At 43.4% G+C, this 26,692-nt stretch overlaps 1 protein-coding gene across 1 annotated transcript in view; it reads right to left on the reverse strand.

Annotated features, from left to right (window-relative positions):
• Window positions 1–26,692, reverse strand: part of dhx36 (DEAH (Asp-Glu-Ala-His) box polypeptide 36) — a 56,511-nt gene that overhangs the window by 27,410 nt on the left and 2,409 nt on the right. Inside the window, exons 6-15 of the mRNA XM_046296310.1 lie at window positions 20,724–20,894; window positions 20,305–20,384; window positions 10,808–10,882; window positions 10,548–10,714; window positions 9,975–10,056; window positions 8,781–8,921; window positions 7,120–7,225; window positions 3,913–4,000; window positions 3,657–3,712; window positions 3,497–3,561 (exon numbers count right to left, since the gene is read on the reverse strand). Of these exons, the coding sequence (XP_046152266.1) occupies window positions 3,497–3,561; window positions 3,657–3,712; window positions 3,913–4,000; window positions 7,120–7,225; window positions 8,781–8,921; window positions 9,975–10,056; window positions 10,548–10,714; window positions 10,808–10,882; window positions 20,305–20,384; window positions 20,724–20,894 (1,031 nt within the window). The remainder of the gene's footprint in view (window positions 1–3,496; window positions 3,562–3,656; window positions 3,713–3,912; window positions 4,001–7,119; window positions 7,226–8,780; window positions 8,922–9,974; window positions 10,057–10,547; window positions 10,715–10,807; window positions 10,883–20,304; window positions 20,385–20,723; window positions 20,895–26,692) is intronic.

Below are 26,692 nucleotides of genomic sequence, written 5' to 3' on the forward strand. Positions count from 1 at the left end.
TAACAAATCATAAATAGCCCCATATACTATATATTCATACTGTATATTTTATATAAAAAAGGGCCATTTAAGATGAATTCATTGAAACCATTACATCAACTGGTTATATTATATTGTGAAACCAAATCTTTCCAACAGGGCAGTAACCTCATCAGTGGTGCTTGTAGAAGCCCATGGCTGTGTAATGGTGTAGCCTTGTTGTGTTCATTTAGCAGACAAAATACTGTTATTTTGCGAGCCCTTATCACAGTCAAGACAGCTGTTTTAATAGTAAAAAAAAGAGGATGTAATATAACAGATTATTTTTCAAAATAAAAGTTTTTAAAAAATGCACATTTCACATCTTGAAACAGTTGTTCACACAGATGATTTGAAACCGGTCTCAATTTGGACAGTTGAAATTAATTTTTAAAAATCTGGGTTACAAACCAATATCGCTGTTCTTTTCGATATATAATTAGTTTTTTTCTGCTTGTTCTTTGGAATATTCTAAATGTGTTCAACACATTGAACATTGCATGGATTCCAGTTTGGTGAGTAAGTCTATGTTCAATGGTTCTGATGAAAACATGCTCTTTGATTTGATCAAACTAATGTTTTGGCAAATTTTCATTGTGGAACCGGTCTATGTTTAAGGGGTTATAGCAAAAGCTAAACGACTCGATCGGCTACTGTGTGAACTGCTAGTGCCAATGTGGGGCGGCAGGGTAGCCTAGTGGTTAGAGCGTTGGACTAGTAACCGGAAGGTTGCAAGTTCAAGGTTGCAAGTTCAAATCCCTGAGCTGACAAGGTACAAATCTGTCCTTCTGCCCCTGAACAGGCAGTTAACCCACTGTTCCTAGGCCATCATTGAAAATAAGAATTTGTTCTTAACTGACTTGCCTAGTTAAATAAAGGTAAAATAAAAAATAAAACAAAAATTGTGTGAAATAGACAGGATGCAATTATTCCAAAACTGCAGCTCGTTGTTGGAACATTCCCTACTTGAGTCAACCAGCGCATTTAAAATGTGTGATAAAACTGTCATCATTTCGCAATACAATTCCGTAGGCCTAAAGGGAACTTCACACTGGGCACGTCAATTCAACATCTATTCCACATTGGTTCAACTTCATTTTATTGGAATGACGTGGAAACAACGTTGATTCACCCATTGACTGACCTTCATGTCTTGATGGAATGTTGTTTCTCTTTGCTTATTAGAGCTGTTCTTGCCATAATATGGACTTGGTCTTTTACCAAGTAGGGCTGTCTTCTATAGATCACCCCTACCTTGTCACAACACAACTGATTGGCTCAAACGCATTAAGGAAAGAAATTCCACAAATTAACTTTTAACGAGGCACACCTTTTAATTGAACTCAAATCAAATTTTATTTGCCACATACAAATGGTTAGCAGATGTTAATGTGAGTGTAGCGAAATGCTTGTGCTTCTAGTTCCCGACCGTGCAGTAATATCTAACAAGTAATCTAACAATTTCACAACAACTACCTTATTCATTCCTTTACACTTGTGTGTATAAGAATATGTACATATAAATATATGGATGAGAGATGGCCGAACTGCATAGGCAAGATGCTGTAGATGGTGTAGAGTGCAGTATATACATATGAGATGAGTAATGTAGGGTATGTAAACATTATATAAAGTGACATTTTTAAAGTGACTAGTGATACATAACATCCAATTTATAATTATTAAAGTGGCTGGAGTTGAGTCAGTATGTTGGCAGCAGCCACTCAATGTTAGTGATGTCTGTTTAACAGTCTGATGGCCTTGAGATAGAAGCTGTTTTTCAGTCTCTCGGTCCCAGCTTTGATGCACCTGTACTGACCTCGCCTTCTGGATGATAGCGGGGTGAACAGGCAGTGGCTCGGGTAGTTGATGTCCTTGATGATCTTTATGGCCTTCCTGTAACATCGGGTGCTGTAGGTGTCCTGGAGGGCAGGTAGTTTGATGCGTTATGCAGACCTCACTACCTTACGGTTGTGGGCGGAGCAGTTGCTGTACCAGGCGGTCATACAAGCCCGACAGGATGCTCTCAATTGTGCACCTGTAAAAGTTTGTGAGTGTTTTAGGTGAGAAGCCAAATTTTTTCAGCCTCCTGAGGTTGGAGAGGTGATGTTGCGCCTTCTTCACCACGCTGTCTGTGTGGGTGGACCATTTCAGTTTGTCTGTGATGTGTACGCCAATGAACTTAAAACTCTCCACCTTCTCCACTACTGTCCCGTCGATGTGGATAGCGGGGTGCTCCCTCTGCTGTTTCCTGAAGTCCACGATCATCTCCTTTGTTTTGATGACGTTGAGTGTGTGGTTATTTTCCTGACACCACACTCCGAGGGCCCTCACCTCCTCCCTGTAGGCCATCTTGTCGTTGTTGGTAATCAAGCCAACCACTGTAGTGTCGTCTGCAAACTTGATGATTGAGTTGTAGGCATGCATGTCTACGCAGACATGGGTGAACAGGGAGTACAGGAGAGGGCTGAGAACACACCCTTGTGGGGCCCCAGTGTTGCGGATCAGCGGGGTGGAGATGTTGTTTCCTACCCTCACCACCTGGGGGCGGCCCGTCAGAAAGTCCAGGACCCAGTGGCACAGGACGGGGTTGAGACCCAGGGTCTCGAGCTTAATGACGAGTTTGAAGAGTACTATGGTGTTAAATGCTGAGCTGTCATCGATGAACAGCATTCTTACATAGGTATTCCTCTTGTCCAGATGGGTTAGGGCAGTGTGATTGCGATTGCGTAGTCTGTGGACCTATTGGGGTGGTAAGCAAATTGGAGTGGGTCTAGGCTGTCAGGTAGGCTGGAGGTGATATGATCATTGACTAGTCTCTCAAAGCACTTCATGATGAAGGAAGTGAGTGCTATGGGGCGATAGTCATTTAGCTCAGTTACCTTAGCTTTCTTGGGAACAGGAACAATTGTGGCCCCCTAGAATCATGTGGGAACAGCAGACTGAGATTGATTGAATATGTCCGTAAACACACCAGCCAGCTGGTCTGCGCATGCATGGAGGACACGACTAGGTTTTGGTAGCGGGCCGCGTGAGTGGCACTGTATTGTCCTCAAATCGAGCAAAGAAGTTATTTAGTTGGTCTGGGAGCAAGACATCGGTGTCCGCGACGGGCCTGGTTTTCTTTTTGTAATCCGTGATTGACTGTAGACCCTGCCACATACGTCTCGTGTCTGAGTTGTTGAATTGCGACTCTACTTTGTCTCTATACTGAAGCTTAGCTGGTTTGATGTATTCCAGGTGACTAGCTCATGAAGCTGTGTGCAAAGCTGTCATCAAGGCAAAGGGTGGCTACTTTGAAGAATCTCAAATATAAAATATATTTTGATTTGATCGTCATATATATAAAAACAATCCGTGTCTGTGATAATAGTAGGAAGTTTCTGAACAAAAAAAGTGGACACACACACACACACTGTATGGGGTAGGGAAAAGACAAGGCTGATACACTAACAAAAATACACAAATATAAACCTACCTGGTCTCAGCGATATTGGTGGCAATGACAATCTTCCTGACTCCTGGAGGGGGCCTTTTGAACACCTGAAGAGGGAGATCAGTCAGAACAGACAGCATCACCCCCTGAGTTATTCATGTTTTGTTCTGGGTGAAAGGAGAGTTTCTGAGACCATGCTCACCGAGGTCTGGGTGACAGTCGGCATCAGGGAGTGCAGAGGAATGATCACAAACCCATCTGAAACACAAGGTCAGACACAGAGTGTGTGTATATAGGAAGGAAGATACATAAGGTACATTAGGTAGGTAGGTTAGGTAGGTTGGTAGGTAGATAAGGTAGGTAAGTAGGTAGGTAGGTAGATAAGGTAGGTAGGTAGACAAGGTAGATAGGTAGGTAGGTAAGGTAGATAGGTAGATAAGGTAGGTAGGTAGATATACCTGATTTGAACATCTGCTGAGCCATGAGGAGGTCATTGAGGCCACTGATGTTGTCCCAACCTGGCAGGAACACCAAGATGGCTCCTTCCTGGAACACACATCAGGACACGCTCAGGCAACATACACATCAAAGCTTTTCCATTACAGGCAGAAACAAACAAACAAACAAACAAACAGGAACCTGAATAAACAAAACAGGAACCTGAATTCTACAATTTTGATAAACATTCCCACTTTCTGTCATCTCAGCCAAGCCAGCCTCTCTCTGACTCTCTCTGCCTCTCTCTGCCTCTCTCTGCCTCTCTCTGCCTCTCTCTGCCTCTCTCTGCCTCTCTCTGCCTCTCTCTGCCTCTCTCTGCCTCTCTCTGCCTCTCTCTGCCTCTATCAAATTAAGTCATTACACAAAATAAGGGCCTGTTTTGTGGATTTGGAATTAATAAATAAAAGCCTAATTTACTCAAAAGGGAACAGAAAGTCACACCTAAAAACCCAGAGACAAAACCGAGCTAACCACAATCCACACTAACCTGCCTAATGAGGTTCAGAGGAGAATAGTGGCCGTGTTAGTAATGGTTTAGCTTCAATGGTGGTCTAAGCCTGTGTTTACACAGGCAGTGCAATTCTGATATTTTTCCACTAATTGGTCTTTTGACCAATCAGATCAGACAACAATTGGGCATAAAATCAGAATAGGGCTGCCTGTGTAAACACAGCCTAAAAGTGTACCGTACTTAGGTAGTTAGCTTAGTTGGTTTTCATCTTGGGTAGTCGTGTTAGCATCAGGGTTGGGGGCGATGTCATTACAATCCTGTTGAATTCATGAAAAGTAGTCCATTATTATGATTTACTAAGAGGACTTTTGCCATTCATGAACAGAATCTACTAACTGAGCCTCTGACTGGAGAGGATTGAGGGGTCAGTCCTTGTCATTTCAGCAAGCTATGACACCCACCGTCTCAGATTGTTCCGATACGTTTCTATAGTTAGAATTCCAGATTAGAATTCCAGATTAGAATTCCAGATTAGAATTCCAGATTAGAATTCCAGATTAGAATTCCATGAAACATTCTGTTGACATTTCATTAGATCACATTTCATTTGATTGCGAAATTGGCCATTTTAATTTACATGATTCATATAATCATTAATAAATATAGTATCTAACATTGGATTTGTATCATAATTCTTCCCAACAATGGTAAGAAGCTACCCACAGAGCCGCTACGCCAATCCCAGCACAACATTTGAATGAGGAAAAGCTATTAGTTGTCTACCCAAAGTTGCAAAGAAAATGTTGTGATCCATATAATTAAACACAACAGACCAGAAAAAATGTTATAAAATAAATCAAGAACAGCAACATCCGGTGGGCAAAACTTGGTACTTTCACATTCATTTACGGTAAATAAAGTAACTTCAGTTACTAATTTCTCTGACACCAGTCTCAAAGTCAGTGAAGAGGAGCCTCCGGGATGCTGGCCTTCTAGGCAGAGTTGCAAAGAAAAAGCCATATTTCAGACTAGCCAATTAAAAATAAAAGATTAAGATTGGCAAAATAACACGGACACTGGACAGAGGAAGATTGGAAAAAGGTGTTATTGACAGATTAATCTAAGTTTGAGGTGTTCAGATCACAAAGAAGAACACTCCTGAGACACAGGAAAAATGAAAAGATGCTGAAGGAGTGCTTGACGCCATCCGTCAATCATGGTGGAGGCAATGTGATTGTCTGGGGGTGCTTTGGTGGTGGTAAAGTGGGAGATTTGTCAAAATTGGTCAAAATCAAAAGTAACAGTCAGTATCTAACTTTACCGGTACTATTAGGATGTTTTCGCCTGCATGTTTTGACCGTCTTTGAGCCAGTGGATTACTAAACAAAACGCGTCAAACAAAACAGAGGTTTTTTGGATAGAAAGAGGGACTTTATCGAACAAAACAAACATTTATTGTGTAACAGGGACTCTTGTGAGTGCAACCAGATGAAGATCAAAGGTAAGTGATTCATTTTATCGCCATTTCTGACTTTCGTGACTCCTCTACTTAGCTTGCGTCCCACCTAGTGGAGAGAGGTTAATTAAACCCTTTACAATGAAGATCTGTGAAGTTATTTTAATTTTAACGAATGATCTTTGAAAGAAAGGGTCCTGATAAAGGGCTGTTTATTTTTTTAAAGTTGGTCAATTTTTTCTATTATTTTGTGTAACAGGGTGAACATTTATAAATGGGACATATAGACTAAAATGAAACAAGGAAAAATAGATAATTTGTGTTCATATTTATTTAGCTTTGCACCATTGTTTTCCCACTAAAGAAATCAACACTTCCTGAATGTGGTGTCATTGTAAATGGGTTGTTTTCTTTAAACTCCCACCCCAGCAGAAGTCCACTTTTTCGAGCTGAAAGACGATGGCCAGAGTTTACCCATTATATTGCACAACGATGTAAGTCAATAAATCATCATTTTAGTCAAAGTATGATGCTCCATCGCAGAGGCAAATGACTTAATTAACCAATCACCACAGTCAGAACCCTGACAGCCAGCCCCTAGCATCAACTAAGAACACTGTCATGGCCAATCTACTGCTTTCCTCTCAGTTCTCAGACAATGTTACAGAGCCGGCTGGCTCCCTTCTGAGTCACGGTAGCTGACGGAGATAGGGTTGCTGAATTTAATACGGACCTCTAACCCCAAACCTCTAGTCATTACTGTATAGAGAATCTCTCCTCTCCATGTTTCAACTACACAGCCCTTTTTCTCCATGCATCAAACACTGCTCCTGGATAATGGACCTACATGGGGAAAACGCCAGATTTTGGGGGAAATTCACAATGGGACAAAGATATGAGTTTGATTGAACTTTACACTGATTTATGTCGTATTTCACTCCATCAACACCAAAATAGCCGTTTGGTGGGACTCCACACTAGAGCCCGACCGATATATATCGTTTCACCAATAATATTAGCCATTTTCACATTATATCGGCCGATAATTAAACACAGATAACTAATTTTTTTTTTAAATGAATCTCATGCTGATCTGAACACTTGCTGCCATTCTCATGATGTGTCATTATGGTCACTACTGTATGTATTAAATCAACAATTGAAGCAGTTATTGGACAATTGCCCTTTTGGATGCCCAATATATGAGAATTCAATGTGGAAAAATGACCATTTCCATTTAGATAGTTAGTTAAAACTCACTTCCTGGCTTAGCACGATATGTCTGATCAGCTGCACGATGAGCTCAAGGTCAATCTTATCATCATCGTCCATCATCTCCAACACATCTATGGTTCTGTCAGAGTACCTGCCAATCAAAATGAGACAGACACGCAGAGTTCCCAATCACAGACAGGTACAGACACAAACAGGAAGAGATACAGACCAATCAAAGACTGAGACAGTAATGCTATCAGCAATGACGCAGAACACTAAATAACAATCATTTATCAAATTGATTCTTTCATTTGTTTGACAGCTTTGGCAATCCTCTCAGCAACCATTGTTCAATCAGAGTAATATAGAGGACAGCTAGACATGTCAGACTGAATCTCTTTATTTAAACTGGAGAATCATGATGACATTGTCCCTCAGTAACTCACTTGTCTCGTAGTGTGTGGGCTTAGCAAGGTCAGCTCCCCCTCCCCTCAGTAACTCACTTGTCTCGTAGTGTGTGGGCTTAGCAAGGCCAGCTCCTCCTCCCCTCAGTAACTCACTTGTCTCGTAGTGTGTGGGCTTAGCAAGGCCAGCTCCCCTCCCCTCAGTAACTCACTTGTCTCGTAGTGTGCGGGCTTAGCAAGGCCAGCTCCTCCTCCCCCTCAGTAACTCACTTGTCTCGTAGTGTGCGGGCTTAGCAAGGCCAGCTCCTCCTCCCCCTCAGTAACTCACTTGTCTCGTGGTGTGTGGGCTTAGCAAGGCCAGCTCCCCCTTCCCCTCAGTCACTCACTTGTCTCGTAGTGTGTGGGCTTAGCAAGGCCAGCTCCCCCTCCCCCTCAGTCACTCACTTGTCTCGTAGTGTGTGGGCTTAGCAAGGCCAGCTCCTCCTCCCCCTCAGTAACTCACTTGTCTCGTAGTGTGTGGGCTTAGCAAGGCCAGCTCCCCCTTCCCCTCAGTCACTCACTTGTCTCGTAGTGTGTGGGCTTAGCAAGGCCAGCTCCTCCTCCCCTCAGTAACTCACTTGTCTCGTAGTGTGTGGGCTTAGCAAGGCCAGCTCCTCCTCCCCTCAGTAGCTCACTTGTCTCGTGGTGTGTGGGCTTAGCAAGGCCAGCTCCTCCTCCCCTCAGTAACTCACTTGTCTCGTAGTGTGTGGGCTTAGCAAGGCCAGCTCCCCTCCCCCTCAGTAACTCACTTGTCTCGTGGTGTGTGGGCTTAGCAAGGCCAGCCCCCCCCCCTCAGTAACTCACTTGTCTTGTAGTGTGTGGGCTTAGCAAGGCCAGCTCCCCCCCCCCTCAGTAACTCACTTGTCTCGTAGTGTGTGGGCGTAGCAAGGCCAGCTCCCCCCCCTCAGTAACTCACTTGTCTCGTAGTGTGCGGGCTTAGCAAGGCCAGCTCCCCCTCCCCTCAGTAACTCACTTGTTTCGTAGTGTGCGGGCTTAGCAAGGCCAGCTCCCCCTCCCCTCAGTAACTCACTTGTTTCGTAGTGTGCGGGCTTAGCAAGGCCAGCTCCCCCTCCCCTCAGTAACTCACTTGTCTCGTAGTGTGTGGGCTTAGCAAGGCCAGCTCCCCCTTCCCCTCAGTAGCTCACTTGTCTCGTGGTGTGTGGGCTTAGCAAGGCCAGCTCCCCCTCCCCCTCAGTAACTCACTTGTCTCGTAGTGTGTGGGCTTAGCAAGGCCAGCTCCCCCTCCGACCCTCAGTAACTCACTTGTCTCGTAGTGTGCGGGCGTAGCAGGGCCAGCTCTCCTTGTACTCGGCCTCTTTCTGGTCCTTCTCTGGTCTGGAGTTCTGACCCTGCATGAAACCTCTCTTCCACCTGGGCCTCTGCTCCTTCTTCTGGGGACGGTACCTGGCAAACACACACAAACACAAGCACACAGTTCAGCCCAAAGTCTAAAGTTACCAGATTAGAAGGTGCTAATCTTTCTCATACCTTTAGGCTAGTGAATATATCCTAGTGTGTCCAGTAGGAACTCACCTAATCATCTCCAACACATCCTCCAGTAGGATCTCACCTAATCATCTCCAACACATCCTCCAGTAGGAACTCACCTAATCATCTCCAACACATCCTCCAGTAGGAACTCACCTAATCATCTCCAACACCTCCTCCAGTAGGAACTCACCTAATCATCTCCAACACATCCTCCAGTAGGAACTCACCTAATCATCTCCAACACCTCCTCCAGTAGGATCTCACCTAATCATCTCCAACACATCCTCCAGTAGGTTCTCACCTAATCATCTCCAACACCTCCTCCAGTAGGTTCTCACCTAATAATCTCCAACACATCCTCCAGTAGGAACTCACCTAATCATCTCCAACACATCCTCCAGTAGGATCTCACCTAATCATCTCCAACACATCCTCCAGTAGGAACTCACCTAATCATTTCCAACACATCCTCCAGTAGGTTCTCACCTAATCATCTCCAACACCTCCTCCAGTAGGAACTCACCTAATCATCTCCAACACCTCCTCCAGTAGGATCTCACCTAATCATCTCCAACACATCCTCCAGTAGGATCTCACCTAATCATTTCCAACACATCCTCCAGTAGGTTCTCACCTAATCATCTCCAACACCTCCTCCAGTAGGAACTCACCTAATCATCTCCAACACCTCCTCCAGTAGGATCTCACCTAATCATCTCCAACACATCCTCCAGTAGGATCTCACCTAATCATCTCCAACACATCCTCCAGTAGGAACTCACCTAATCATCTCCAACACATCCTCCAGTAGGAACTCACCTAATCATTCCAAAACATCCTCCAGTAGGATCTCACCTAATCATCTCCAACACATCCTCCAGTAGGAACTCACCTAATCATCTCCAACACATCCTCCAGTAGGAACTCACCTAATCATCTCCAACACATCCTCCAGTAGGAACTCACCTAATCATCTCCAACACATCCTCCAGTAGGAACTCTTGCACTGGGAAGGTCATCCCGGGGATGTGGATCATAGGACAGTTATCTGGAGAGAGACGGGGAGGAGGCAGAGGGAGGAATTTACTGACTCTATTCATTGGTCATTCCCAATTTCCAAACTCCACTGTACATACTGCTACGACAGAAACACACTGAATCCCCACAGCTACGACAGAAACACACTGAATCCCCACAGCTACGACAGAAACACACTGAATCCCCACAGCTACGACAGAAACACACTGAATCCCCACAGCTACGACAGAAACACACTGAATCCCCACTGCCCAGAAACACACTGAATCCCCACAGCTACGACATAAACACACTGAATCCCCACAGCTACGACAGAAACACACTGAATCCCCACAGCTACGACAGAAACACACTGAATCCCCACAGCTACGACAGAAACACACTGAATCCCCACAGCTACGACAGAAACACACTGAATCCCCACAGCTACGACAGAAACACACTGAATCCCCACTCTTACGACAGAAACACACTGAATCCCCACTGTTTGTCATTGCGTACTAAAGTATTTGGAGAACTTCTCAGCGTTGAGCGTGGCACTCATGAGGATGACCTTGAGGTCCTGTCGGACTCGGAGCAGGTCTTTGACAATGATCAGTAGAACATCAGAGTGAAGGTTCCTCTCATGAATTTCATCCAAAACCAGGTGGCTGATGGTGGACAACAGACTGACAGGGAGAGAGAGAGAGAGAGAGATATTTAGAAAAAGAGAATGATGGGAGAGGAGGATGATGAAGAGGAAGGAGAGGAAAAACACTCACGGGGAAGAGCGAAGCCACTGTAGAATAATACCCGTTGTACAATACAGCACCGAGCCCTGTTTCCGTGGCAACCGACTAAAATGAATAAAAAAAATGTTTTTAAAGAACACACAATTGAATACAAACACTTATTAATACAGGTTATTACATCTTATAAACATATTAATACAGTTTATATACTTATTAATGCAGGTTATTAGAGATTATATAATTATTACAGATTATATACTTATTACATTATTAATACAGGTTATTACATCTTATATACATATTAATACAGTTTATATACTTATTAATGCAGGTTATTACAGATTATATAATTATTACAGATTATATACTTATTACATTATTAATACAGGTAATTACATTTTATATACATATTAATACAGTTTATATACTTATTAATGCAGGTTATTACAGATTATATAATTATTACAGATTATATACTTATTACAGTTTATTTACATATTAATATAGGTTATCCAGCGTATATACTTACTTTCCCTAATATACTGTAAACCATTTAAATCAGGGCACAGAAAAAGAAAGAGGGAGGAGGGGGAGGATGTTGGATAGTGGGAGAAAAATCCGACAGCCCTAGGCGGGGTCAGACATTAACGATGACCAGCTGGCCCGGGGTCAGTAAAAACACGTGTTGGGCCAGTGGATCTCGTCAGTGACTTCTCTGACCGGGCCAGTAACTTATCAGCGCATTTCTGCGTTCCAGTTCAACATTTAACTGCCATGTCGCAGTCTATCACTGACTACAACAAACGGAAAAGTCATGCTGTATTTAAAGCCATATGATTGGTCGTTCGTTCAAGCACCACACCACACTCCCGCAAGTCACAACTTCGAGTGGTACATGATTAGATGCCTTAACACAGCACACGCCAGCTGTCCAGAGCTAAATGAAGCGACCATCACTCTACTCTCAAAGCTTATTTCTTATAGGGAACGTTTTTTACAAAAGTAAAACTTCAATAGTTAACATACTAGCAATATGCTGGCTACTGTTTACTGTTAATAGTCTGCTAAAAGATAGCTACACAAACACACCTAGACTTAGTATTAGCTAACCTGCTGTATGTAGTCAGATCCCTATCATTTTGGAATGTATGTCTTAAAGGGGTAGCATCCTATTTTGAGATGTAAAAAATATAGATTCTCAAAATGTCATAGGCCTACTTTAGAAACAAAAAGTAATACAATATCATTCTAGAGAATACAGTAATGACTTGCATTGCTAAATTATATTACACAGCTATTTAAAAAGGACCAATGCAGCATTTTTTAAAATCCCAATATCAAATGATTTCTGGGTAACAATGAAGTAATTACCTTACTGTAACTGCTTTCAATTAAAATTGTCAAAAATAAACCAAATTGGCTTCTAAGCTAAATGGAATTTCTGTGTTGGAGTGATCTGAGTGAGGGGCCTAATTGGAGGATCCTAATGTAAGGGATGTGTAACCTGTAATTAGCTGATTGTGCTCCTAACTCTGTTATTGGTCTACGAACCAAAAACCCAACCCAGGAAAAAAGCTGTCATTTCACAGGGTCTTTTCAAACAGCTCTTACACTAAAATTGGATTATCATGTTTTTCACAATTTCACAGTTTCATTCAAACCTCAGTGTGGAATATATATATTTTAAAAAACACAGGAAATCACATTTTTGAACGCACTAGCCCTTTAATATAAATCATAATACGTGCACACACAGCGTGACAGAGGTACTATCTTCTTCCAAGGCTGATGTGTCGTCCCAGTATGACGTGTGTGAATATAGCCTTGATCACATTAACCCCTCTCTGAGCCCCATGGACACGTGATTTCCCCAGTCGGTCATCTCTCCTCCATGTCATCTCCCCTTCATTGCAACCTCATTTTCTTTTTCCTCCTCTCCCTGTCCATCTATTCTGTCCTATTTCCACTGACCATCTATTCTGCCTTAAAGGGGTAGCGTCCTATTAAGATGGCTATGAAGAACCTGGCTGACATTTTACTTCTCCCAACCAATTGTGCTATTTTTGTTAGTTTTTTTGCGTTTTGTGTAACTCATTTTTAAAAACTTATTTTGTACATAAATGTTGTTGCAACCGTCTCTTATGACCAAAAACTAATTCTGGACATCAGAACAGCGATTACTCACGACGGAATGGAAGAAACCTTTTCCTTTAACGAGTCCGATGAGAAAGATACACTACTTTCACTGGAACAGGCCCAAATTCCCGTCATTTGCTTGAAGACAAGACACAGGAAAAGGAAACGCAGATCGGTCTGCCTTCTGAGAATCTGTAGGCAAGCGAGTAAACTCCCACTGCCATCCGTTCTTCTTGCTAACGTGCAATCATTGGAAAATAAAATTGATGACCTACGATTAAGATTATCCTACCAACGGGACATAAAAACTGTAATATCTTATGTTTCACCGAGACGTGGCTAAACGACGATACGGATAATATAGAGCTGGTGGGATTTTCCATGCACCAGCAGAACAGAGAAGCTACGTCTGTTAAGATGAGGGGTGGGGGGGTGTGTGTCTATTTGTCAGTAACAGCTGATGCGCGATGTCTAATATTAAAGAAGTGGCGAGGTATTGCTCGCTTGAGGTGGAGTACCTTATGATAAGCTGTAGACCACACTATCTTCCAAGAGAGTTCTCATCTATATTAGTCATAGCTGTCTATTTACCACCACAGAACGAAGCTGGCACTAAGACCGCTCTCAACCAACTCTATAAGGCCATAAACAAAGAAGAAAATGCTCACCCAGAAGCGGCGCTCCTAGTGGCCAGGCATTATCATGCAGACAAAATAAAATCAGTTTACCAAATTTTAACCAGCGTGTCCCATCTGCAACCAGAGGAAAAAATATCCTAGGCCACCTTTACTCCACACACAAAGATGCATACAAAGCTCTCCCTCGTCCTTCATTTGGCAAATCTGGCCATAATTCTATCCTCCTGATTCCGGCTTACAAGCAAAAATTAAAGCAGGTAGCACCAGTGACTCACTCAATACGGATGTAGTCAGATGACGTGAATGCTAAACTACAGGACTGTTAAGCTAGCACAGACTGGAATATGTTACGGGATTCATCCAATGGCATTGAGGAGTACACCACCTCAGTCATCGGCTTCATCAATTTGTGCATCAATGACGTCGTCCCCACAGTGACAGAGAAGCCATGGATTACAGGTAACATCTGCATCGAGCTAAAGGCTAGAGCTGCCGCTTTCAAGGAGAGGGAGACTAATCCAGACGCTTATAAGAAATCCAGCTATGCCCTCAGACGAACCATCAAACAAGCAAAGCGTCAATACATGATTAAGATTGAATCCTACTGCACCGGCTCTGACGCTCGTCGGGCTTGAAAATTATTACGGACTAAACACCTCTGCAACTGGATCCTGGACTTCCTGATGTACCGCCCCCAATTGGTAAGAGTAGGCAAAAACATGCTGATCCTTAACACTGGGGCCCCTCAGGGGTGTGTACTTAGTCCCCTCCTGTACTTAGTCCCGTCCTGGCCCCCATTAACATCAACAGGGCTGTAGTGGAGCGGGTCGAGAGTTTCAAGTTCCTTGGTGTCCACATCACCAAGGAACTACCATGGTCCAAACATGCCAAGACAGTTGTGAAGAGGGCACGACAAAACCTTTTCCCCCTCAGGAGACTGAAAAGATTTGACATGGGTCCCCAGATCCTCAAAAGGTTCTACAGCTGTACCATCGAGAGCATCTTGACCGGTTGCATCACCGCCTGGTATGACAACTGCTCGGCATCTGACCATAAGACACTACAGAGGGTAGTGAGTATGGGCCGGTACTTCACTGGGGTCAACCTTCCTGCCATCTAGAACCTATGTAAGAGGCGGTGTCAGAGGAACGTCCATAAAATTGTCAGAGACTCCAGTCACTCAAGTTATAGACTGTTTTCTCTGCACGGCAAGCGGTACCAGAGCGCCAAGTCTAGGACCAAAAGGCTCCTCAACAGCTTCTACCCCATAAGACTGTGTAACAATTAATAAAATCGCCATCGGACTATTTTACATTGACCCGTCCATTTTTGTACACTGCTGCAACTCGCTGTTTATTATCTATGCATAGTCACTTCCCCCTACCTACATGTACAAATTACCTCAACTGACTTGTAACCCGGCACACTGACTCGGTACCGGTACCCTCTGTATATAGCCGGCACACTGACTCAGTACCCTCTGTATATAGCCTTGTTATTCTTATTCTTATCGTGTTACTTTTTATTACTATTTTTACTTTAGTTTATTTGGTAAATATTTTCTTAACTCTTCTTGAACTACACTGTTGGTTAAGGGCTTGTATGTAAGTAAGCATTTCATCGTAAAGTCCACACTTGTTGTATTCGGTGCATGTGAGAAATACAGTTTGATTTGATTTGGCCACCTATTCTGTCCTATTTCCCCTGACCATCTATTCTGTCCTATTTCCCCTGACCATCTATTCTGTCCTATTTCCCCTGACCATCTATTCTGTCCTATTTCCCCTGACCACCTATTCTGTCCTATTTCCCCTGACCATCTATTCTGTCCTATTTCCCCTGACCACTATTCTGTCCTATTTCCCCTGACCACTATTCTGTCCTATTTCCCCTGACCACTATTCTGTCCTATTTCCCCTGACCACTATTCTGTCCTATTTCCCCTGACCGTCTATTCTGTCCTATTCACCCTGACCATCTATTCTGTCCTATTCACCCTGACCATCTATTCTGTCCTATTCACCCTGACCATCTATTCTGTCCTATTCACCCTGACCATCTATTCTGTCCTATTCACCCTGACCATCTATTCTGTCCTATTCACCCTGACCATCTATTATGTCCTATTCACCCTGACCATCTATTCTGTCCTATTCACCCTGACCATCTATTATGTCCTATTTCCCCTGACCATCTATTATGTCCTATTTCCCCTGACCATCTATTCTGTCCTATTTCCTATGACCATGTATTCTGTCGTATTTACTCTGACCACTACCCTGTCCTATTTCCTATGACCATCTATTCTGTCCTATTTCCTATGACCATCTATTCTGACCACTACCCTGTCCTATTTCCTATGACCATCTATTCTGACCACTATTCTGTCCTATCTGCTCTTGAGTATCTCATGCTACACACTGTACACATGTTTGTCATTTAGCACAGAGGTTACATTTACAACATTTAAGTCATTTAGCAGACGCTCTTATCCAGAGCGACTTACAAATTGGTGCATTCACCTTATGACATCCAGTGGAACAGTCACTTTACAATAGTGCATCTAAATCTTAAAGGGGGGGGGGGGGGTGAGAGGGATACTTATCCTATCCTAGGTATTCCTTAAAGAGGTGGGGTTTCAGGTGTCTCCGGAAGGTGGTGATTGACTCCGCTGTCCTGGCGTCGTGAGGGAGTTTGTTCCACCATTGGGGGGCTTCCCACGCCTCGTCTACAAGCACTGTTCATGACACAAACTGTTCACACCCCTCTTGTTGGTGGAGAGAATCTAGGAAGTTTAAAGCTTATTTCCTGCAATTCTACATATCTTTCTTCATGTGGCGCAAAGAAAATGTTCCAGTTTTAAAGCACATTTTCTTGCAATTCTATACATTTTGCCATGTCTAATGTGCATTCATGTCATATTGGAGTGACCAAAAAAGTATAACAATATCTATGGGCAAACAAAATGTGGCGACACATGGCGCCCACCACAGATTGGGAACCACTGATTTAGCAGACACTATTTTCAAGAGAGACTTACAGGTAGTACATCCATCTTAACCTCGACAGGATCGGTGTGTCCCCGGCACGATGGTTGAGCTAACGTGCGCTAATGTGATTAGCATGAGGTTATAACTAACAAGAACATTTCCTAGGACAGAGACATATCTGATATTGGCAGAAAGCTTACATTCTTGTTAATCTAACTGCACTGTCTAATTTATAGTAGCTATTACAATGAAATTATACCATGCTATTGTTTGAGGAGAGTGCACAGTTATGTACTTAGAAATGTATCAATAAACCAATTAGGCACATTTGGCAAGACTTGATACAACATTTTGCACAGTAATGCAATGGTTCATTGGATCAGTCTAACACTTTGCACATACACTGCTGCCATCTAGTGGCCAAAATATAAATTGGGCTGAAATAATACATTGTGGCCTTTCTCTTGCATTTCAAAGATGGAACAAAAAAAAGCTTTAAAAATGTTTTTTAAATTTGTATTATCTTTTACCAGATCTAATGTGTTAACTTCTCCTACATTAATTTCTAGTTTCCACAAACTTCAAAGTGTTTCCTTTCAAATGGTATCAATAATATCAATAATCCCTGCTTCAGGTCCTGAGCTACAGGCAGTTATATTTGGGTATGTCATTTCAGGCGAAAACTGAAAAAAAGGTTCCGGTCCTCATTAAGATAGCTAGGTGAAGACCACAGCCATAGTAAGTACATGTAACTCTTCTCTCTCTTTCACAGATCTCCTCTGTTGGTCTATGCTCTTCCCTGCTCCTCTTGGCCGTTGATCCCTCTAATCCACTGATCCTGTAATCCTCTCTTTCTCTCTACAGCCCTCCTCTCATCTGTCCATCTCTCTCCTTCACACTTCTCCCTCTCCTTCTCAAGCGCCCACACACACACAACGCCCAGAGCAGAAACACACACAACTCGCGCACACACACAAACATGCGAGCACACACACACAAGGTGCGAGCACACACACACACACACACACACACACACACACACACACACACACACACACACACACACACACACACACACACACACACACACACACACACACACACACACACACACACACACACACACACACACACACACACAACTGGCTGCTTGTACAAAGTTCTCTCAATCCATTAGCGCAAAACTCAACTCATCCTGACTGGTGATCCCAGAGCTTGAGAAATCAATAACCCAGGAGATCACTGACAGGAGCGTGGCTTAGGAGGACTATAGGGGATTCATAGATCTCCTTTCAAAGCCCACCATCTGTGGAAACAACCACCCAGAAATCTAAACTAACATGAGAGGTCATCACAACACACTTCCTATGCAAAACAGCATACACCTTTAAGTACTTTAGGAAGAGGAAGAAGATGAGCTACAGAAAGACAGAAAGAAAGAGAGAGACGGAAAGGAGAGCGATAGAGAAAGAGAGACAGAAATAAGAGAGACGGAAAGAAGAGAGCGAGAGAGAAAGAGAGACAGAAAGAAGAGCGAGACAGAAATAAGAGAGACGGAAAGAAGAGGGAGAGACGGAAAGAAGAGGGAGAGACTGAAAGAAGAGGGAGAGACTGAAAGAAGAGGGAGAGACTGAAAGAAGAGGGAGTGAAAGAAAGAGCGCGAGAGAGAGAGAGAGAGTACGAGTGAAGGACCACTGAGGCTGCAGACAGCTGTATAGCCATCTTGTCTGGATGTTTAGATGTTCTCAGTGTGTCTCAGTGGAGATGTGTTCTGCACCATACAGACACACAAACAGACACACTGAGCTTTCGCTCCAGCTAACATGGCAGCGTTTGTTCTGTGTTTCTGTTGAACTCTGATGTTAGTAGTGTGGTAGTGTGTGTGTGTGTTTGGTCTGAAGGACGAGAAGCATCGGTAGTGTGTGTGGGGTACAGACAGACAGGGTTAGGGGGTACAGACAGGGTTATGGGGTACAGACAGACGGGGTTATGGGGTACAGACACTGACGGGGTTAGGGGGTACAGACAGCTTGTACAACCCACACACACACACACACTTTCTAGTTAGTCAGAGGCATTGGGGATTAGGATTGTCAGAGTTTAAACCCTGTACTCGATGTGCAGCTGTGCTTTCTCCACGCCCTCAACCCTCCACGCCCCCAACCCTCCACGCCCTCTACCCTCCACGCCCTCTACCCTCCACGCCCTCCACGCCCTCTACCCTCCACGCCCTCAACCCTCCACGCCCCCAACCCTCCACGCCCCCAACCCTCCACGCCCTCCAACCCTCCACGCCCTCCAACCCCTCACCCTCCAAGACCTCAACCCTCCAAGACCTCAACCCTCCAAGACCTCAACCCTCCAACCCCTTCAACCCTCCACCCCTTCAACCCTCCACGCCCCCAACCCTCCACGCCCCTTCACGCCCTCCACGCCCTCAATCCTCCACGCCCTCTCCGCCCTCCACGACCTCTCAACCCTCCACGCCCTCAACCCTCCACGCCCTCAACCCTCCACGCCCTCAACCCTCCACGCCCTCAACGCCCTCAACCCTCCACGCCCTCAACCCTCCACGCCCTCCACCCTCCACGCCCTCCACCCTCCACGCCCTCAACCCTCCACGCCCTCCACCCTCCACGCCCTCCACCCTCCACGCCCTCCACCCTCCACGCCCTCCACCCTTTACACTCGTACCCGTATCAAGATTGAAAAGGGCTGATATGGGCACTAATAAGTGTCTAAATTGGAAAGTTAGAGGCTGTACAGTAACATGCCAGAACACAGGCTCTGTGACTTCAGAACACAGGCTCTGTGACTTCAGAACACAGGCTCTGTGACTTCAGAACACAGGCTCTGTGACTTCAGAACACAGGCTCTGTGACTTCAGAACACAGGCTCTGTGACTTCAGAACACAGGCTCTGTGACTTCAGAACACAGGCTCTGTGACTTCAGAACACAGGCTCTGTGACTTCAGAACACAGGCTCTGTGTTTTCCAACTCTGTATGGGTTGACTGACATACATTCTGACTTTAGGCAACTCTAGTTCCTCAACGGCACAACTAGGACAGATAAAAACAGTGTGCTTCCTCTAGTTCCTCAACGGCACAACTAGGACAGATAAAAACAGTGTGCTTCCTCTAGTTCCTCAACGGCACAACTAGGACAGATAAAAACAGTGTGCTTCCTCTAGTACCTCAACGGCACAACTAGGACAGATAAAAACAGTGTGCTTCCTCTAGTTCCTCAACGGCACAACTAGGACAGATAAAAACAGCACCTTACAGTTGAAAACTTCTTCTTTCAGTCATAAAAGTGCAAAGAAATGACTTGGGAACTGTACACTTTGGAGAAGTGTGTGGTGACTTGGAGATACTATTTAGTCCTCTTATTCAAACTCTTGCCCTTTTCTTGTGTCATGTTGCACCTATCTTACATTTCCCAGGAATATTCTCAACACGTTACTGAACGTATCCAGAGTATTTTCACATTTTCATTGTCAACAAATGCGGTGAAAAGTGCAGTAAATGTCAAATTCACATAAAGTCAACAGTTGTAACGTTTGGATTCAGTTTTGTGTCCGGTGAAAGTTGTGTCCTCAACTTTGGCCTAATAATCTCCAAACTGTTTCCATTACTACCATGCTTGTGCTTTTCATATTTCCTCTGTTAAGAAACATCTAAAAATGTAGCCCGATCCAGATAACCCAATTGCCACGAGCATAAAGGGTTAAAGAGAGGTTCCACTCCAAACAGAAAACTCACCTCTGCAGGCGGATCTGATAACCACATGAGTTCCCGTCCCCTACACTCTCAGCCCTCTCCGCAGCCACCCGCTCCGCTACCTAAAACACAATGAGAGGAGAGAGTACACACCTGCAACAAGCACACATCAGAAATGAGACGATACGTATATTCAAAAAGGTAGGACACACACACACACACACCTGGAACAGGTGCAATACACACACACCTGGAACAGGTGCAATACACACACACCTGGAACAGGTGCAATACACACACACCTGGAACAGGTGCAATACACACACACACACACACACACACACACACACACACACACACACACACACACACACACACACACACACACACACACACACACACACACACACACACACACACCTGGAACAGGTGCAATACACACGCACGCACACACTACTTACAGATATGGCACTGATGCGACGTGGCTGGGTGCAGACCACCCTGCAGACTGAACCCATACCCCTCTCTATGTAGTCATCCAGGATAAACTGGGTCACCTGGGTGGTCTTACCACACCCAGTCTCTCCACTGACCACCAGCACCTGGCTGGACCTGATCAACTCCACCAACTCCTGATGAACCAGAGAGAGGACAGTGGGAATACGGCAAGAGCCTTTCTGTCCTATGAAAACCTCTTATCATCCTTAATAACGTAACCTCTTATCATCCTTAATAACTTAACCTCTTATCATCCTTAATAACTTAACCTCTTATCATCCTTAATAACGTAACCTCTCATCATCCTTAATAACTTAACCTCTCATCATCCTTAATAACTTAACCTCTCATCATCCTTAATAACTTAACCTCTCATCATCCTTAATAACTTAACCTCTCATCATCCTTAATAACTTAACCTCTTATCTTTCAGGAAATGGAAAACAAGTCAATATTTTAAAACATTAACAAGCATTTTAAAACTTCTGACGCTATTTAGAATACATTTATTGTTCCTGGAGTTATGAAATGTTCAGAGTACATTGAGGGGAGTTGCTTTCAATACATGTACAAAAACAACAAAAACAAAAGAGTGAACATATACAGATTGACAACCATTTCTATATGGACGTCGCTTTGAGTACGGGGTCATTGTTATGCTGACACAGGAAAGGTCCTTCCCCAAACTGTTGCCACAAAGTAGGGAAGCACAGAATCATCTAGAATGCCATTTCTTGCTGTAGCATTAAGAGTTCCCTTCACTGGAACTAAAACAGCCCCTGACCATTATTCCTCCTCCACCAAACTTTACAGTTTGCATAACAGATTAGGGCAGGTAACGTTCTCCTGGCATCCGCCAAACACAGATTTGTCCGTCGGACTGCCAGATGGTGAAGCGTGATTCATCGCTCCAGAGAACGAGTTTCCACTGCTCCAGAGGCCAACGGCAGCGAGCTTTACATCACTCCAGCCGACGGTAGTGAGTGTCTCTACCGGGGACAGGTGATTAACATGGGCTGCTTGCTCCAGCACTTGGCAGTCCCGTTAAGTGAACACGTGTGGCCTTCCACTTCGCGGCTGAGCAGTTGATGTTCCTAGACGTTTCCACTTCACAGTAAAAGCACTGACAGTTGACCGGGGAGCTCCAGGAGGGCAGACATTTTGACGAACTGAGTTGTTGGAAAAGTGGCATCCTATAACGGTGCCACATTGTAAGTCACGGAGCTCTTCAGTAAAGCCATTCTACTGCCAATGTTTGTCTATGCAGATTGCATGGCTGTGTGCTCAATTTTATACACCTGTCAGCAACGGGTGTGGCTGAAATAGCAAAATCCACTCATTTGAAGGGGTGTCCACACATACAGTACCAGTCAAAGGTTTGGACACACCTACTCATTCAAAAGTGTTTCATTATTTCTACTATTTTCTACATTGTAAAATAATAGTGTATACATCAAAAATATTAAATAACAAATATGGAATTGTGTAGTAACTAAAAGTGGTCAACAAATATATTTCATATTTGAGATTATTCAAAGTAGCCACCCTTTGCCTTGATGACAGTTTTGCACACTCTTGGCAATCTTGGCATTCTCTCAACCAGCTTCACCTGGAATGCTTTTCCAAAAGTCTTGAAGGAGTTCCCATATATGCGGAGCACTTGTTGGCTGCTTTCCCTTCACTTTGCGGCCCAACCTGGGCGATTGTGGAGGCCAGATCATCTGATGCAGCACTCCATCACTCTCCTTCTTGGTCAAATAGCCCTTACACAGCCTGGAGGTGTGTTGGGTCATTGTCCTGTTGAAAAACAAATGGATAGTCCCACTAAGCGCAAACCAGATGCGATGGCGTATCGCTGCAGAATACTGTGGTAGCCATCCTGGTTAAGTGTGCCTTGAATTCTAAATAAATCACTTAGTGTTACCAGCAAAGCACCCACACACCAACACACCTCCTCCTTCATGCTGGGAACCACCAATGCAGAGATCATCCGTTCTCCTACTCTGCATCTCACAAAGACATGGCGGTTGGAAACAAAAATGCAAATTTGGACAGATTTCCACCGGTCTCATGCCCATTGCTCGTGTTTCTTGTCCCAGGGAAGTTTCTTCTTATTGGTGTCCTTTATTAGTGGTTTCTTTGCAGCATGAGAGACAGTTTCATCATAGCGCTTGATGGTTTATGCGACTGAACTTGAAGAAACTGCCAAAGTTTTAGACATTTTCCGGATTGACAGACCTTCATGTCTTAAAGTAACGATGAACTGTCATTTCTCTTTGCTTATTTGAGCTGTGCTTTGCCATAATATTGTCATGACTGACCACGAGAATCCAAATAGGTCAGAAAGTTTGCAATGAATAACTTCAATCAGACCCCCTTTCACCAAAGGAATGGGTTTAGTCTCAACAGACCTTTTTGCCACTGACGTTCAAAGGCAAATACTGGAACAATATTTTGAATGTAAAACATGGTCAGGGGCGATCTCTAGAACACTAACGTAATTATGTTTGTTATTTTGTGATGTCATTAAAAATGTCAGAAAGGAAACACTGTAATTTGAAAAGTTTACACACTACATACAGTAGAAGTCAGAAGTGTACATACACCTTGGCCAAATACATTTAATCCTAGTAAAAATTACCTGACTTAAGTCAGTTAGGATCATCACTTTATTTTAAGAATGTGATATGTTAGAATAATAATAGAGAGAATGATTTATTTCAGAATTGATTTATTTCATCACATTCCCAGTGGGTCAGACGTTTGGTAGCATTGCCTTTAAATTGTTTAACCTTGGGTCAAACGTGTCGGGAAGCCTTCCACAAGCTTTCCACAAGAATTTTGGCCCATTCCTCCTGACACAGCTGGTGTAACTGAGTCAGGTTTGTAGGCCTCCTTGTTCGCACACGCTTTTTCAGTTCTGCCCACAAATTTTCTATAGGATTGAGGTCAGGGCTTTGTGATGGTCACTCCAATACCTCGACTTTGTTGTCCTTAAGCAATTTTGCCACAACTTTGGAAGTATGCTTGGGGTCATTGACCAAGCTTTAACTTCCTGACTGATGTCTTGAGCCGTTGCTTCAATATATATATATATATATATATATATATATATATAATATATATATAATATAATTTTCCCATTCATGATGCCATCTATTTTGTGAAGTGCACCAGATCCTCCTGCAGCAAAGCACCCCCACAACATGATGCTGCCACCCCGTGCTTCATGGTTGGGATGGTGTTCTTCGGCTTGCAAGCCTCCTCCTTTGTCCTCCTAACATCACAATGGTCATTATGGCAAAACAGTTCTATTTTTGTTTCATCCGACAAGAGGACATTTCTCCAAAAAGTACGATCTTTGTCCCCATGTGTAGTTGCAAACCGTAGTCTGGCATTTTTATGGCGGTTTTGGAGCAGTGGCTTCTTCCTTGCTGAGGACTCGTTTTACTGTGGATATATATACTTTTGTATATGGTGTTTATACTTGCGTACTATTGTTTGTACAGATGTTTGTACAGATGAATGTGGTACCTTCAGGCGTTTGGGAAATGCTCCCAATGATGAACCAGGCTTGTGGAGGTCTACAATTTTTTTTCTGAGGTCTTAGATGATTTCTTTTGATTTTCCCATGATGTCAAGCAAAGAGGCACTGAGTTTGAAGGTAGGCCTTGAAATACATCCACAGGTCCACCTCCAAATGACTCAACTTATGTCAATTAGCCTATTAGAAGCTTCTAAAGCCATGACATCATTTTCTGGAATGTTCCAAGCTGTTTAAAGGCACAGTCAACTTAGTGTATGTAAACTTCTGACCCACTGGAATTGTGATACAGTGAATAATAAGTTAAATAATCTGTCTGTAAACAAATGTTGGAAAAATGACTTGCGTCATGCACAAAGTAGATGTCCTAACCGACTTGTCAAAACTATAGTTTGTTAACAAGACATTTGTGGAGTGGTTGAAAAACGAGTTAATGACTCCAACCTCCGTGTATGTAAACTAGTGTGAATGACTCCAACCTCAGTGTATGTAAACTAGTGTGAATGACTCCAACCTCAGTGTATGTAAACTAGTGTGAATGACTCCATCCTCAGTGTATGTAAACTAGTTTTAATGACTCCAACCTAAGTGTATGTAAACTTCTGACTTCAACTGTAGATGAAGTTTCCATACTATAGGTTGTGCATGTAATATGAAAAACTATGTTTTTGTTAAGAGAGGGATGTGATTTGAGAAGCTATAAGAGAGATAATTGCCCCGTTCACAGAGAGATCCCAGGCATTTCACGTAAATACATTAATGATTTCTTGCTCAAAGGGGGCGGCGGTTCGTGTGCAAAGTAAATGGTTATTGTAATTAAGAGTAGTTTCTGAATGTGTCAATGTTAAGTGTCTCTGTCCCTCTCTCTCCTGTCATTCCACTAGGGACCTGCTCTCAGTGTATTACATCTCCAGTCAATAACCGATGCAGACTGTGCGTTTATCCTGTGTCCCCACGTAAATAGCTAGTATATAAATACTTAAACCAATGTGTAGTACTGAATCATAAGTAAAGCTCAGGGTTTTGCAGATGCAAGGAGGTTATAACAGTTCGGAACGATGATATGATACGAGGTTAGGATTGATAAGTTGACTGTTTAAAAGGATGTGATAGGTAAAGACCTTTTAGAATTTCATTGGGAGATGGTAACTCTTTAAAGATCTGCTCTCGCGGTGCCCCAAATCCTAATGAGTTCATTGTTACATGATTCATTTAACAATTAAAGGTAATTAGATAATTAACAGTCTTCAGATTAATGTTAAAGTCAAGTCACGACAAGGTGGAATCGGTCTTATACCAAACGGGTATATCTTCTGTAAACCAACCCTACCTTGTCACAACACAACTGATTGGCTCAAACGTATTAAGACAAAATTCCACTATTTAACAAGGCACACCTGCTAATTAAAATACATTCCAGGTGACTACCTCATGAAGCTAGTTGAGAGAATGCCAAGAGTGTGCAAAGCTGTGAAGATAAAGGGTGGCTACTTTGAAGAATCTCAAATATAAAATATATTTGGATTTGTTTAACACATTTTTGGTTACTACATGATTCCATGTGTTATTTCATAGTTTTGATGTCTTCACTATTATTCTACAATGCAGAAAATAGTTTTTTTTTAAACCTGGAATGAGTAGGTGTGTACAAACTTTTGACTTGTACTGTTTGTGTGGCACAGAGGTCAGTTGATTAGGTACACCATACCGTTTCAGCAGTCAGCATGCCAATTGCACACTCCCTCAAAACTTGAAACATTTGTAGCATTGTGTTGTGTGACAAAACTGCCTTTTAGTGTCCCCAGCACAAGGGTCACCTGTGTATTGATCATGCTGTTTAATCAGCTTCTTGATATGCCACACCAGTCAGGTGGCAAAGGAGAAAGGATCACTAACAGGGATGTTAACAAATTTGGTGACAAAATGAGAGAAATATGTTTTTTGTGCATATGGAACATCTCTGGGATCTTTTATATCAGCTCATGAAACATGATGCGTTTATATTTTTGTTCAGTGTAAATTGAAATTGGCAAATGTAGTTGCAAGGTTTTCATCAATCAGAAACGTTTTACAAGATGAGATCCTATTCTTGTCTTAGGTAAAAACGCCCACATGGTAGGCAGAGGCCTAGCATCCACATGGTAGGCAGAGGCCTATAGCATCCACATAGTAGGCAGAGGCCTATAGCATCCACATAGTAGGCAGAGGCCTATAGCATCCACATAGTAGGCAGAGGCCTATAGCATCCACATGGTAGGCAGAGGCCTATAGCATCCACATGGTAGGCAGAGGCCTATAGCATCCACATGGTAAGCAGAGGCCTATAGCATCCACATGGTAAGCAGAGGCCTATAGCATCCACATGGTAAGCAGAGGCCTAGCATCCAC

This window comes from Oncorhynchus gorbuscha, linkage group LG13 (assembly GCF_021184085.1).
Source record: "Oncorhynchus gorbuscha isolate QuinsamMale2020 ecotype Even-year linkage group LG13, OgorEven_v1.0, whole genome shotgun sequence".
NCBI lineage: Eukaryota > Metazoa > Chordata > Actinopteri > Salmoniformes > Salmonidae > Oncorhynchus > Oncorhynchus gorbuscha.